Below are 16,662 nucleotides of genomic sequence, written 5' to 3' on the forward strand. Positions count from 1 at the left end.
TAACCGTAGGTTAGGAGATAGAAGAGGGATGGTTATTGATCAGGATTTCAGCTGTAGTTCAGAGAGTACTTCAGTGAGTCTGGCCCGATCCTGTACACCCATTGCCTCATTACATATATGCTCGTTAACTTGCCGCCTCTTTCCATCATCATGCTCACAAATCCAATACTTTGCTGTCAGAAGAGTCCTAGAATAAGTTATTCTTCATCAATATATATGCAGCCGTTTGCTGCGACCGATTGATTTGATTTGACGAGAGCCTTTCCATGAGAGATGTGAGTAATGTAGAGCAGCATTGGGACTTCTAACTAAACGTATCGATCCGCTGTCAAGACGTTCCTAATAACATTTAATTAAGTTGATTATCGTTAGCTTTTAACTCATCAGAAATACACATGACACAAAGCGACTGTCAACCAACTCTTATTTCACTAATTGCCCATAAAATGTAAACAGAAATGTTTCTTGGAAATGGAGACAAATGTACAAGCTAGTAGCTGGACTATCAAGTATCAAGCTATTGTATCAATGTTTGTGTGTCGCGGCTTGGCAACAGTCCAGTCTCAGGCCAACTGCCGAACTATTCATGTTGACGGAGCCAAATAAATGTTTTGATAATCAAACAAATCAGTTCTCACTTATAACAATTAAATGGTGCTGTTGGAATTGTTTTATTATCCCAGCCTGCTGATATTAAGAGTAACATGACTTCCTCTCGTGTGATATTGCTTGAATTATTACTTTTTCCAAAACAATGATAACCCACACTAGCTGTATGGAGAGGCTGTCGCTAGTTATGCTCAACAAGCTAATTTTGTTCATTGAGCATAAAGCAATCATTAGTAAACCAATTACAGGGATGGATTTCATTCCATTTAAGGGAAAGGGAGGTGAAACTGTAAACAACATTCATTTTGTTCAGCCTTTTGTTGTGCAGGAAATGGGTGAGTCAGCGGTTAGTGTGTGTGTGTGTGTGTGTGTGTGTGTGTGTGTGTGTGTGTGTGTGTGTGTGTGTGTGTGTGTGTGTGTGTGTGTGTGTGTGTGTGTGTGTGTGTGTGTGTGTGTGTGTGTGTGTGTGTGTGGTATTGTCCCTCCCCTGGTCTTGGAGCTTTTAGTGTTTCAGCTAAAACAGACGCACTCCACTAACTCAGTTTTATTGGGTCTACATTGTTTTATCTGCAGGCCGTTATTATGCTGATGATGATGTGTGTCTGTGTGTGTGTGTGTGCGTGTATGTGCGTGCGCATATGCGTGTGTGTGTGTGTGGGGGGGGGGGGGGGGGGGGTGCTTCTGCATGCTCAGCAGAGGATGTCTCTGCAAATGTCAGGAATGTAAATCGTCCATAATGAGACTGTGGGAACCACTAAAACACACGCTTCACCCTGGCACCAGTATAAATACGGCATTATGGCGTCTTATTTAGGACGTCGTGCAAACAATAACGGAGGTCGCACTCACATCGTCACAGCCTACTGCCTTCTGGGCTGTCATCATCGTTTTGTAAAGTAAGTTGTACAACTGCAAAAGGTGATTGATTGAAGTACACATTGAATACGTTCTCAGCAGCATCTCAGATCAAAATCGATTTATTATATCGGAGTATTGGGGAGTATTCCACCACCAGAAAAACGTTCAGCTCGGTGGTGTGTGCTACATGGCATGCATGCCATCTTTCAGCCCTAAAATCGTACTTCTTGAAAACAAACAAAAATAAACATGGGGGAGATTCCAACGTTCACTTGATTGTCTCCAGGTCACTTTATTTATTTATTTATTGGGCTTATTATAATAATAATTATAATAATAATAATAATTATTATTATTATAATAATTCATAATTATTATTATTTATAAATATCTCAACAATTGAGATGTGGTTTGGTTCACCATGGGACCCTTCCAGCCTTAGAAGCCTCTGATTGGATTAGAAGCAGACCGATCGCTCCCGCTGCTTCTAAAGGGACATCGTGGCGATGCATCTTCTATTACCGGTACTGATTAGCATAAACATCCTGTCACCATGGGGCGATAAGCAATTCCCCACCGAAGCCATCCCTTGTCACTCTGAAATCACAAAATGGTTTCATCACACAAATCACATGCTGTTCGGGTTATAGGTACTCAGCAAACATAGCGTACCCCTTAGGAAGAAAGCGCACGTGCAGCAATGTATTCACATACCCACCGTCACACTCAGGTCGTTGCACCTTTAGTTGCACTTCTCGATCGAAAACAGTTCACATTCGGGGGAAGGATAGCTGACTCATTCATGGTCGTCAGGGTTTTTGGATCCGGGCCAAAGTAATAGGTTCAGTAGTACCCAACGTCTGCATCCTAGCCTGAAGGCCTCCTTGAGAAACGTGCGCCCCACCCCTACCTGGTCCTTAGTGACATCACTGTGAAGGGCTCTTTATGGTTCCACGTTCACGCAACGCAAGGGGGTTACGGACCTTTTACGTCCTTGCGGACCCTCCTTGCGTCCACCGCATGGGCCGGACGTGCGCCTCACAAAAATCGGAACCTTCCGTCGAGGCGACGCAGCAGCAAGGGCTGTGATTGGTCGGCTTACTACAACCCGACGCAGAACCATAAAGGTCCACGACTGCGTCTAAGCGTCTGCGTGGTCATTGTGTTGCGGGAACGTGGGACCATAAAAAGGCCTTAAGAGGGTGGAGATGCGTCTGCTAAATGGCTATATGATGGTACATGGACACATAGTGGTGAGGCATCTTGCTCCAGAAGCGTTCAGGGCCCAAGGCGACGCTCCATTACTGCTGGGCCAACTCGGCCCAATGAGAATACATATTCCGAGGAATTCTCAAGTATACACAGAAGGTTAAGATATCGGGTGAATATAGGGCTGAATCGTTTCTACTCTACCAAACATGGAGATGAAAAGTTCAACGAAACAAATTCTCAAAAAGTTCTAGAGAAGATGGAAGAAAGTGTTTCTGTTAGCGGGAAGCGACACATGTTTAAGGAGAGTTCCACAATGTTTTGACAATAGTGCCCTGTGATTGGTTTGTAAATGATGGACTGATCGCATGTTAACGCTGCCGGGGTCGGGTCGGATTAAGCCGATGAACACTTACACGCTGAATCAATTGATAAAGAAGGTTTACGGCCAGTGTGCGAGCTAGCCGTCAATATTCAGGGGGTCCCCATCCCCCTATTGTTGCGCAATACTGATCTTTTCTCAATATGCAGTAGGCCTATAACGTTACAATACTTCATGGATGCAAGCAATCAGTCTATAGCCTACATGACAACACACACACAACAATATCCGATATGCTATAGTTGCCTATTCCTAAAGCAACACTTCAGCTATGTCAGTACTGACATAGGAGCCTGCATTGTTTGGATGCACAATGTTTTATAACAAGGAGAGGCAAAGTTGTGCATTACAATGCAAACACAACAATAATTGGCGCCAATACGGCGCACTTAGAACTGCAATCAACAACTGAATAAATGCCAGGTATTGCCTATTGGAGACTGGCACGCAATTAGTGCACTTGCAAATGAAAGCCTGCAGTATGACCGATCATGTGACATTATTTAACCATCCATCTACAGAAAATACGATCAGACAGGTACATCATTGAACACATTCACAAATGTAGTTTTAGAATGTCAACATTACGTCTTTCGTCTGTTTGGCGAACATGGCTTATTTGCATGCGCTCACAGGACTGGCTGGCTCTGCTTGGCAAAATTTTTAATATTTGTGAATAAATGTTTTGATTTCTGAATACTGGACATGCAGACATACAGGAAAACTAGATTCTAGATGTGACTCTTTGTAGGACATGTCAAGGGCAGTCCCGCCTATCTAGTAAACTACCCCGGTTAAGGAAAAGTGCAGAAGCACAGACGAGTATAGTTTGTCACCAAGACAACCTGTGAAAACGAGACTCAGACACAGGAGCTAGGACTGGACCCCAATGTAGATTGTGACGAGAGAGTAGAGACTCCACAGCCTAGTGTACTGAGCACAGATGTACAGACTGACGGTCCACAGTCAGCACCAGAGGATGATGGCGAGAAGCACCCTAGGGTGATGTCCCATGCCTCAGCCAGTGGGAGATGTCCCACCAGAGAGGGCAAACCCCCGGGCTGTCTGAGAGAGAAGATACTGAGGATGTACACTCACTAATGTCGATTATTGCTACCGAGCAGTCTGTGGTGTACCTCTGACCTTTAAAGAGGCCATGACGTCAACTGAGTCAGGAAGGTGGAAGAAAGCAATGGACGAGGAGATGAAGTCCCTGGAGGACAACCAGACCTTTGTCTTGACTAAGTTACCAGAGGGCAGCAAGACAGTGGGAGGAAGATGGGTATAGTCGATCAAGGGTTACAACGACGGACACGACCAGTACAAAGCTAGGTTTGTAGCAAAAGGATACAGTCAGAGAGCAGGGATAGATTATGGCGAGACGTTCTCACCAACAGCCAATCTTACCATAATCTTATCATAGTATACGTGTAGCAATGCAGAAGGCAGCCCAAGACGATTTGATCTTGCATCAAATGGATGTGAAACTGATCTGCACGCCCCCATTGATCGAGATATCTACATGGACCAACCTGAAGATTATGTAAAAAAGAGGGAGAGAAGCTAGTATGTAAACTAGAGAAGTCAATTTACGGCCTGAAGCAGTCGGGGCGTAATTGGAATGAGATGCTCCACACATGTCTAGTAGATGATGACCACTTCACTCAGAACCCAACAAACCACAGCGTCTCCACAAAAGAGTCTAAAGAGGCAGGGACGGAAGTAGTAATTATCTGGGTGGATGATCTTATCATCGCAGCCTGCAACAACGAGAGTCTAGAAGTGAAAAACATGCTTTCTACTAGAGTCAAGATAGGACCTACGTCGGTTGAAGTTTTTTCTGGGCAAAGACTTCAGCCAGTCTGACGGCTGTGTAAAAGTGTCACAAAAGTATATTTTGTATGTTGAAAAGATACTGGAACGTTTCGACATGCAGGAGTGTAGAATTAGAGATACACTATGTGACCAAAAGTAAGACTCTGAATGAAGAAGTAGGAAGTCTCATTTACTTGACCACCTGTACACATCCTGACCTATGTTTCGTGGTGAGCAAATTATCACAACATTTTGCTGACCATGCAGATGAACATCCGGTTACGGTGAAACATGTTTTGCGTTATCTAAGGGGTACTGCAGACAAACAGCTCTGTTTCAGAAAGAGCGGCGGAGGCTAGTGACAGACGCGGCACCACCGGGTATTGTGTGAGCATGGGTAAAGACAGCTCCTTAGTCTCTTGGAAAACCAAGAAGCATCCCACGAAGGCACTATCCACATGCGAAGCCGGGTACATGGCTCTAGCTCTAACAATACAGGAGTGTATTTATTTGGAGCAACTACTGGGAGGTATACCTCTGTGTATAAGAAAACTGTTGATTATGAGGACAACCAGGGGACAATCGCGCTTGTTAGGAACCCAGCGTGTAGACAAAATGTAAGCCTGTGGACATTAAATATCACTTCATTAGGTATATCATACGGGAAGATAAGATGTCACTTGTTTACTGACCCACAGACGACATGATTGCAGATGTTATGAAAAGCCCGCCTCCAGACCGCTTTTCCACCGCACATGTAGCTCGACTCGACACGACACGACTCGACACGGTAGCAGCGCGGGTGCTTTTCCACCGCAAATAGTACCTCCGGGACGTGGGCGGGGTCGTCTGCGCGAAAGGGCTGTGACGTATTTTTGTACGCGACGCAAACAACACCTACGTAACCTACACATGGACAGAACCAACATAACAACAATGGAGAACATCGATGCGATGGTATTCGTGTTCGTATTATTAGCTGGCATGTTGAAGAAGTGGAATATGTTGGCTGCGGCGCTGCTATGGCTGTTACCAGCATGGTTGCCATGTCGCTCTCGTGACTTCGTCACACTCTCTGGCCAATCAGTGGCCGGCCGTCTGCCGACGTCACCTTTTAGCATCGGCTCAGCCGCTTGGAACCTAGAGCGAGGCGGTACTAGAAAAAGCAGCCACTTGAGGTACTAGAACGCGGTGGAAACGCAAAAAAGGCGAGCTGAGTCGAGTCGAGTCGAGTCGAGTCGTGTCGAGCTGGTACCATGCAGTGGAAAAGCGGCATAACGCTGATGAAATTTGCAGGTACATGTTTAGAGTGTAAAATGGTGACATTTGACTATGCCATGTTTTTGTTTTGATTTGTTTATTTAGTTATGTAAAAGTTGTACAATTTACACGTCATTCATAAGTGGTAGCGTTGAGACTGGATAAGTGTATGAATGCATGAAACGGTATTTGTTCAGTAGGAGGAGCAGTTGCGTCTTGTGTCATCATGAGCCACGTGTGACTGATGACGCCACTACCTTATAAGGAGGATGTTACCATCCTCTCTCGCTGTCCCTGACTCTCAGAGCAGCTCGTGCAGTTTTCCAATAAACAAAGTCACGCTATGTATGGCTGAAGAGACAAACGTCTGAACGTCTGGTCATTCCTTGGAGATATTATTCCGCTGTACAAGGTAGGCAGAATAGATAAGCCTACCTGTTAACAGTGAGCTGAAAAACATTTAAGTGACCATAAGTGACAAGAAAATATTATTATTTATTTTTTTGGGGGTGTCGAGCATCCCGGACCCCCCGTATTTCGCACACTGTTTACGGCTTTCGAAATAACACATCCGCTGTCGTCTGGTGGGCTGGACATGGTTCAAACGTGTGCGCATCTGTTATCAGTGAAATTCAGTTGGTAAATAAGACATGCAAGACAAATGACCACCCTGACCACCTGAGGGCTCCACAGACTACAGCTCTTTTTAAACGGAACCTCAAAACCCATCTCTTTAAAAGAGCATTTAGCTAAACTTTCTTTGAGGTTCCCCCTTTTTAATAGTTTTTTGGTATTTTTTTCTCTGAAGCACTTTGAGATTCTTGAATATAAAGTGCATTATAAATACAATTTATTGTTATTATTATTATTATTAAATGCTTTCTTATAATAAGTCAATAAGTCGAGGTAAGAAAAAGTCAACAAATCAACCAAATAAACTACTTTAATGAACACGAAATTATATCCAATAAAGCACATTAATTATATTATATAATTATTAATAAACAATAAAATACATGAAGTAAGGCGAAGGATATGCCCCATTAAAATAAAAAAAATTGAGCCACACACACACACGCACGCACGCACACGCACACACATGTGTGACACATGTTTTAGGGGGAGTTTGAGTTTTCATGTATTCGGATTCTGTATGTTTTTTGTAAATAAAAGATCTTTACTTAATAATAATAATAAAGGAAATTTATATAGGCCTAGCGCTTAATATGGTACTCTAAGACGCTTAGCTTGTTACTTAGCTTGTGCTAGTAACAAGCAGATGCTATGCTGGTATCGGAGGGCTAGCCTACCTGCATTGCCTAGCCTGGTCCATCACATTGACCTATTAAAGAGGTCCATCCTCGGACAAGAGACCGGTTGGTGCCTGTAGAGGTGTTGGAGGGCCACTAGGGAGTGCTAATTCCCCCTAATCATCCCCCGGTGTCTAATTGGAGTCATCATTCCCCACCTCTCCACTGTGTGTGGTAAGCGTTCTGCCAGCCGTGTAGGGTGCGACACCCTGGTAGTGGATCAGGGGTCATAACTAACCGCCCAACGGCAACCCTACCCACACAGAAAAGATCTGTTGATCGTTTTTGGCAGCACCTGACTTCTTTTTTAATATATTGATTGGCTTTCTTATTAAAATGTTTTGCTTTTGTGTCCATTCTTTGGACACTTACTTACTAACTTACTTGCTAACTTACTAACACATCTACACTCAATATGTAAAGTGCTTTGGGGACATTTATTAGTGGTCAATAAATGAAATAATCAATAATAACATGAGCTTTTCGTGCATCACAGGAGACATGTGAGAGTTGAATTGTTAATATACAGGGCAGGTTTGGGCGTTTGACTCCCAGGCAAAAGGTTCTGGCTTTGATTCCCAATTGCCTGCAACTCTCATATTCAATAATGTGACATAAACTCTAAGTCGTTTTTGGAAACAGGCTTTGCTAAATAACCAAAGAGCACTAAAACACTACATTCCAGAGACCCACATTGTTGCTTCCCCTATAAGGTCACTCTTTCAGACTAAAGTCACTTTTACAGACTGGTTGATTCTGCCTCATGACGAGGAAATAACTCTTCTTGAGATTAATTCTGTACACCTCACTTCCTTTCTAACCTAGCCGGTACCACATCGCAGACAAAGACCCTCACACGCTATAGGAGATACTACAACTCATTACCAGAGCAGCAGCTGAGCAGAGTGAACGCTGTCAAAATTGGACCCTGAACACACAGTAAGGAATAATTTATTGATGTTTTTTGACATTTTTTTAACTTGTGCTGTAATGCATAATGAACCAGTTATAAGTGGATGCATAAGGATGTAGGATTTCACAAACAAACAAGAGATGACGCAAAAATAATACACTAGCCTTAGAAACAATCTAAATGAAGGTAGTTTAAAAATATCAATGCAATGCTATACATAAACATATCTATGGTTGGCTATTGTTGTTTGGTGGAGAGTAGCAGAATGTTTATTGAGTATCAATTTAATTTAATCAAATATATTCATTAATTTAGCTTTATTATTATCTTTATGAATGAGGGGTAGTCTGCCTGGTTAAATTAATAGAATACCGAAACATAATATAAATGCAAAACGGTCAATTATTAACCTATGAACAGAAATCATTCCTTGTAGGAGTAGGATCACATCACACAGTGTAAGAATATTAGAAAGACTCCAAAGAACCATGTGTCAGATGAGTGAAATCGAAAGTGTATTTCCAAAAACCATAACCATTATTAATTGGTGACAGCCGCTCGTACATTAAAACCTCAATACCCCAAACCGTGACGGATACAACAAACCGAACAGCGCAAAGCAGAACAGATGAGGCCTAAAAAAAAAAAAAAGTTTGGTTCCTGTTGGTTGTCAGTTGAGGTCATGGGTAGGTAGGGAATTTATTTTATTTTTTTATTTTATTTTTTTCCAGCGGCAGCGAATGATAGGTAGGTTGTTTTCATTTAAAAACGGGAAAATTCGCTCATCCTTGTACAGAATGAAGAGGTGCTGTACCAAAACGTAATTATAGTTTGCATAAAAAAAAAAGTATATATATATAAAAAATAATTTGGGTCGCACATAAATTGACAGGGTCGGTCGGAAACCGGAACCAAACAATTTTTTTTTTTAGGCCTTAGTGAAACCTCTTTATCGTGAGAACAGAGCTATTTCAAATATCTAACTGGGAGCTTGTGGCTCAGGGGGTAGAGTGGGTTGGCTTTGAACCGGAAGGTTGCTGGTTCTATCCCCGGCTCGGTGGAGATGTGCCTGAGCAAGACGCCTCACCCTAACTGCTCCCGACGAGTTGGCTGTCGCCTTGCATGTCCTCTGTAAGGTGTCCTTGAGTGCAGAGAAAGGCGCCTTCAAACACAATTATTATTATCATTATTAAAGCGCAGTGTAACCGCGGTCCATTTAGCAGGACAGCAGAGCATGGGTCTCTCCGAAGGGTCCTTCTACACGGCCCTGGAGCTGCTGATTGCGTCGTGCTGCGTCCTGGGCAACGCGGTGGCCATCGCGGCGCTCCGGCGCACCAAGAGGCTGCGAGAGCCCACCTTCTGCTTCCTCACCTCCCTGGCGGCGGCTGACCTGCTGGTGGGCAGCCTGGCCATCCCGCTGGCCGTGCTGGTGGACGGCCGGGTGGAGACCTCCGCCGGCGCCTGCCTGCTCTCCAGCTGCCTCCTCATCCTGCCCACCCTGGCCTCCATCCTGTCGCTGCTGTCCATCGCCGTGGACCGCTTCCTCCGGGTCTACGCGCCCCTCAGGTGGGTCCCCGCCCCCCCCCGCCCACCCGCCCCCGACGGTACAGGTCCACAGACGGGGCTGGGTCCCAACCAGTGGTGTTGTGTTGTTCAGCGGTGTTGTGTTGCCAGCAAGCTGTTCGGGTACTAATTAGAACAGTCTGGAACACACCTACAGGGAGAGAGCTCAGAGTGAAGCGGAAAATAGCACCCACTTTTCACCACCTTTGAACTATAACCCTCAGGTAGCAGGTTTCGATACCAAACCCTCTCCAAAAAATAGGACAAAACAGTCATACATTCCACAATCCATCAGCTTTTCAAACAAACATCTGAAGAGAAGGTTTTAATTGTTGGTTTTATTGTTCCGTCCGTCTGTCTGTCTGTCTGTCTGTCTGTCCGTCTGTCTATCTGTCTGTCCGTCTGTCTATCTGTCTGTCTGTCTGTCTGTCTATCTATCTATCTATCTGTCTATCTATCTGTCTGTCTGTCTGTCTGTCTGTCTGTCTGTCTGTCTGTCTGTCTGTCTGTCTGTCTGTCTGTCTGTCTGTCTGTCTGTCTGTCTGTCTGTCTGTCTGTCTGTCTGTCTGTCTGTCTATCTGTCTATCTAGGTACCGGCGGTCGGTGACGGAGCAGCACTCGTGGCTGGTGGTGGCGGCGTGCTGGGGGGCGGCCATCCTCCTCAGCTTCACGCCCCTCCTCGGCTGGAGTCAGCAGAGCACCGTCTTGCCCGCTGCCCATTCCCCCGTCTCCTCCACCTCCCCCGTCTCCTCCAACTCCCCCGTCTCCTCCACCTCCTCAGACTTCTCCACCTCCTCCAACTCCTCCTCCTCTTCTCCCTCCGCCGCCGTCTGCCTGTTCACCGACGTCATCTCCATGTCGTACCTGGTGTACTTCACCTTCTTCCTCTGCAACCTGCTGCCTCTGTGCACCATGGCCCTGCTCTACTGCCTCATCTTCCGGATCGTCCGCAGGAGCCTCCGGGACATGGCCGGACGCTCTGGCACCCCCAACGCGGATTCCCGCAGGTACCTGAAGAAGGAGGGCCGGCTGGCGGCGTCGCTGGCTCAGGTCCTGGGCCTCTTCGCCCTCTCCTGGCTCCCTCTGCACCTCATGAACTGCGTGGTGAAGTTCGGGGGTCCCCCGGTCCCCGTCGCCGCGTTCCACATGGGCATCCTGCTCTCGCACGCCAACTCGGCCGTCAACCCCGTGGTGTACGCCTTCCGGATCCCCCGGATCAGGCAGGCCTACCTGAAGATGTGGTCGCAGGCCCCCGGGCGGCCCTGGTTCAGCCAGCCGGGGTCCAGCCACTCTTCAGACAACGGCACCAGCAGCAAAGATGACAAGTTATAGACTGGGCCCCTTGGATTTGGAGGGCTTTCTTTTCACTTCTCGTTGATTCATAATGATAATTGGTAATGATCGTTATATTATTATTTACAAGGTTGGTATCAGTCTAAAATGCATAATTTGGTATTGTATAAATTATACAAACATTTCTATAATTTGTATTTCTGATTATATAAATATGAAATCACTGTTTAGTGTTAACTAGGGTTGGACGTCACTTTGGTGAGTTTAGAACGTTTACTGTAAAAGAAAGTTATCTTAACTCGTCACAAGTGCTGTGAGACTTGCTCCAAGTGGTACACTGACTGAAAAGAGGAAGGAAACAGGGTGACCCATGCCCTATAAAGAACCAGGGGATATAAACACACAAAAAATACACACAGCTTGAATTGTTTTGTCATATATTTGACAATGTGTTACTACTTTCTATAGCTGGATCAGAAAGCAGGAGTGCCATGAGATGCAATCAAAACACAATTAATTCCAAACAACGTTTTTTGCTTTTATTGCATCTTTAAATTAGGGATTATTCATAATACAATGGGTTTTTCATTGGTGACATTATTTCCATTACATTTAGGGCATTTAGCAGTCGCTTTTATCCAAAGCGAAATCCACTGAGGACATTTGTCAGAAGAAAGTGAAATAACAATATATATCGCTGTCGGTACAGTACGGATGGTCATAGAACCAAGTGCCAAGCACTAACCATCGATAGGTTAACCAATTCCCCATTCATAACAACGATAACTTTAAAAAAAAGTTGTAGTGCAACATAATGTAATGGGTATAATAATGATAATGCCAGATACAATTCATTAAAGTGTGATTGAGATGGGTTTTATACTATTTCTATGTCTTTTGTAAGTCAAATGGGACCTAATAGATTAGTCGTAAAGTGTGGTAACCTTTTGTAAGGCGATTCAACAGAGTGTTAAACAAAACAATATCTCTACCACACACCGCACGTGCATTTAGCATCATGTTAGTCTGGGAACTTCGTGCAAGATCTAACAGCAGCACGTTGGATGGGTATGGCTGTGTGTGTGTGTGTGTGTGTGTGTGTGTGTGTGTGTGTGTGTGTGTGTGTGTGTGTGTGTGTGTGTGTGTGTGTGTGTGTGTGTGTGTGTGTGTGTGTGTGTGTGTGTGTGTGTGTATGCACATGTACTTGTTCGTATGTGTGTGAGTGTACGTGTGTATGTGAGTGTGTACGTGATTACGTGTGAGTGTGAGTTGGTTTGGTTTCTGAGCGGTTTCGTTCAAATCGGAACAGAATGTGGTTTTCATGTGGGGTATGAAGCAAAGCCTTCATGGTTTCAACTAGAAATGGGACAAAGGTTGATCGATCCAAACTCACGCTTTGTAGTACGACTGTTGTGAGTGCTGCAAGAGATGAGGCTCATAATGGGTGTGGTAATATTACAATTCTTACGTTGTTTTCGGTTACAGCCTTCCGTACACGTATCACTGCATACATATCTGATTAATCAACACAATAACAACCTACTAATATATATTATATATATCATTAATGATTATGGTTATTAATCGAGTGTGTGTGTGTGTGTGTGTGTGTGTGTGTGTGTGTGTGTGTGTGTGTGTGTGTGTGTGTGTGTGTGTGTGTGTGTGTGTGTGTGTGTGTGTGTGTGTGTGTGTGTGTGTGTGTTAACGTGTACCCATCTCGCTCTCTTTCTCACTCTCTCCATCACACACGCACACACACACACACACACACTCACTCACTCACTCACTCACTCACTCACTCACTCACTCACTCACTCACTCACTCACTCACTCACTCAATCACTCTCACCAACACACACACACACACACACACACACACACACACACACACACACACACACACACACACACACACACACACACACACACGTACACACGTGCACTTGCTTAGGTAGATTAAGGTGAAAGATACTTCTTGCTAATTAAACTGTGTATTTTAATATGAGAAACATGTGCAACATGTATTGGATTTAATCATAATAACAAAACAGAAAACAAATTCTTGACAATTTTCAAACAGAATCTTATTATCCATCATCATTTGTTATTTTTCATTGTGAATCCTCCATATTGCGATATGTGCAGGCCTATTATATTACTTAATTCAGTAGTAACTATCATCTTATCACATGCATGTGACTTACGCTAGTTTGACCAGCAGGGGGCAGCGCTGCCCCGTTATCGAACTGTTGGTTGCACACAGGATCACAGCGTTTCTTTACACCTCTCGAGAAAGGCACTAGACTGTATAGTTATCACCAAAATAAGGATTCAATCCATCCCACAAACTATACAACCTACTACCTCACCTCGCAAGGTCTAGCTCGAGTAGAAAAGTAGGACAACTATCTAAATCAATCCATTTAATTTGCGATATCCTGGATTCAGGTCCGTAATGCGGGTTCAACAGGTCGACGGTGAATCCTCTGCCTCCTTAGGAAAGACAGTAGATTGTATAGTTAACGCAGAGGGAGGACTCGGCCCCACAACTATTCAATCTACTACCTCAGCCACAAGAACAGACGCCGCTGCAGGTGAGCACGGCAGCACAGCCTGCAAACAGACACGCACTGGAAGAGACAAGCACAAAACAAGTCAGTCTGACGGTGTTCAGAGAGGGAGTTTGGTGACGGTTTATCTTGAAAGCATTATTTTAGAAAGAAGACAAAGACCCAAACAAAGGCGAAGTGAGTGGTTATGATCAGGTTGGCCCTTCTCCGTGTTTTTAATAGCCATTGAACTCAACTGACACTTTGATTTATGAGAGACAAGCAACCGTGCAAACAATGAGGCCTAAACCCTGTTTATACGCAACTGTCATCTCACCCCAAAACTTTGGTCGGACAAATGCAGTCATGTGATTTGTAAATAGGATCTGATGTGAACCGAATGTCAAAGGAAGTCTGTGTTTTTTGCATGCAGTTGATCACACACACACAGTCACGCACGCACACACACACACACACACACACACACACACACACACACACACACACACAAAGTAAACACAGTTTTTGTCTCTTTTCCACAAATTTGAGTGAGAGAATTCATATCAGTAGGACTTTGTAAAAAGGAAAATCCTTTTTTTGTATTTAAGTCAAACACTAATAAAGAAAAAGTGGTAAAAGTGGTCAATTTAGGACCTATTCATGACGTTTTGAAAAAAGGCCACATCCACCTTTTGAAAAACCGAAACTACTCATTAAACAAGACCTGCTCGGCACTGGGCTAGACTGGTTTTTGTCTCGCCCAGACAGTTTTGTCTTCTTGTGACTAAAGTCGGGCTGACTGTGCCCAGACACTGACTGTTAGAGATGGTCAAAGACCATACAAAGACCTGGGCACTTTGCATAAATTAGCATGTGAACTGTTGAGAAGCGGCTGGGCAGTTCATTAACATTCAGAATTCCACTTGGGTCCCTAATTAAGGCGAGCAGTGATTGAAATGTTTTGGCAGACCATGAGGTGGGGACTGCCAGGCCATGGGGGGGGTGGGGGGGGGGGGTGACTGAAAAGGCAAGGGAGGCCTTGATAGAGATGTTGAATTAATTAGAAGGAAAATGCTATCAAACTCTCTCTGCACTGGCTACCAGGGGTGGAACGCGACACTAAGTGCATTTCTCTGAGCCTTATGAGCGAGAGACGTTTGTGTTGATTGCGAACAATCTTTGTGCGTTGTGGTGTTGGGCCGGACTACACCTTAAGAACCTCGAAACAGTTGGATTAGTCACTGATAAGAACCCGGCCACGTAGAGCGGCTTTGATAAGCATATCTGGGGGCCAGGCGCACACACACACACACACACACACACACACACACACACACACACACACACACACACACACACACACACACACACACACACACACATACACTCACACAAACACACACAAACACGTGCTGCAGTTAGGTCTTGCCACAAAGTTACAGTATAACCTTGTAGTAATGTTTGCCAGCCACGACGATAAAAACCCAAAATCTGTTGTGAAGTTTTGAAGTTAACCCATTCACATTAGTTTCAGGTCATGCAAAATACGCTACCATGCAGTCACACAAATAGATAAATTAGCCTTTTGTCATATTTTACCTTTTTCCAAAAATAGCGTAAATAGTTATCTACATCACAAAACAGTGACAACAACAACGAAAGACAAATGAACAAAAACAAGACCAATGAAGCAAAGTAAAGGGATGCATTGTCAGTCACATATTGTTCTAGATGATATCCATGTGTTTTTTTATAGCTACGATTCGCACATGCGTATAGCGGCGCATGCTACCGAGATATGCATTCAATATGTCCATGGATGTTACTCTGACCCGTGACTCGTGACTTTAACCGTGTTTTCCCAGGCTGCCACGGAAGTCGGCGGCCAAAAGAAAATGGCTGCCCTCGTGTAAAAAAAAGTCAGTTGGAAATCCGTGCCCTTCAGCACGCAGAACCACAACGCTCTACCTTCTGGTAAACTTCCGTTACGACACCAGACACCAGCGGCGGTTTGCAAAGTTTAAAATTGCGAAAACTTTCAGAATGTCATAAAAAAAAACATTTCTATATTAATAAATCCGTTGCAAGCATTATCCAAAGGGCTCCGACGAGGAGGAGGAGGAAGGTGTTTATGAGCGGGAGCGTCTCGACGGAGGGGTGGAGGACGGCAGTTGGCGTCGGTCCGTGTGAACGGTGGCACGGCGGGGGGGGGTTTCACGGCGGAGGTCTGTCTCTCGCTCTCTCTGTTTGGCTCGCTCGCCCTCCATGGCTCCCTCTCCTTCGTCGCGCAATCGAGTGCCAAGAAAATGGGCATTGTGTGGGCTGCCAAACGGCGTCTGAATGGGAGCGAAACAGGAGGGATGTTGGGGGACGCAGCCCGGCTGTGCCCATGGCGATGGGGGTACGGAGAGGTGGGCGAGAGGGGGGAGGGGGACGGGGCTGGGCTGCCAAGCAACCAGAAGATGCCCTATCAACAAGGCTGTTGTTGACGGCAAAATAACGGACGACAGTGTAGCCTGCGGCTCTCTGCCAGACGAACCGCAGAGCGAGAACCGGTCGGAAACCGGGACCGACCAGAGAGACGGTTCAGAAATGTAACCATCATCCATGTTCATGATGGCACGCAGCGTTAACCTGATGTTGAGCGCGGCAGGTTGAACCTCGCCGGGCTTTCAATCTGGTGGTCGTTGCTTAGAAGGAATCTCCATTTTGTTTATTTGCTTGGAGTCCCTTGCTGTTGATTAAATAGACATGGAATTAACTATGAATCAATAGCGTTGACTACATATTGTAACTGGATAAGCAATGTACACCTAGTGGGTCTATACATTAGGACTTCACCCTGTTAAATGTTTTTTAAGATTCAGTACTATGAAACGATTACATCTAGTACATACAGCT

General features: G+C 44.8%; 1 protein-coding gene across 3 annotated transcripts in view; it reads left to right on the forward strand.

The window, feature by feature from the left end:
• LOC130402023 (adenosine receptor A1-like) overlaps positions 1–12,796 on the forward strand; it is a 13,339-nt gene extending 543 nt beyond the window's left edge. The window contains exons 2-4 of one of the 3 annotated variants that reach the window (XM_056606104.1): positions 8,269–8,382; positions 9,577–9,922; positions 10,510–12,796. In XM_056606104.1, coding sequence (XP_056462079.1) covers positions 9,591–9,922; positions 10,510–11,251 — 1,074 coding nt within the window. In that variant the 5' untranslated portion in view covers positions 8,269–8,382; positions 9,577–9,590 and the 3' untranslated portion in view covers positions 11,252–12,796. Of the gene's footprint in view, positions 1–8,100; positions 8,383–9,576; positions 9,923–10,509 lie in introns of those variants that run through there. The other 2 variants (XM_056606105.1, XM_056606106.1) reach the window with 2 other exon arrangements.
• The last annotated feature ends 3,866 nt before the right edge of the window (positions 12,797–16,662 follow it).

This window comes from Gadus chalcogrammus, chromosome 13 (assembly GCF_026213295.1).
Source record: "Gadus chalcogrammus isolate NIFS_2021 chromosome 13, NIFS_Gcha_1.0, whole genome shotgun sequence".
NCBI classification, from domain to species: Eukaryota; Metazoa; Chordata; class Actinopteri; order Gadiformes; family Gadidae; genus Gadus; species Gadus chalcogrammus.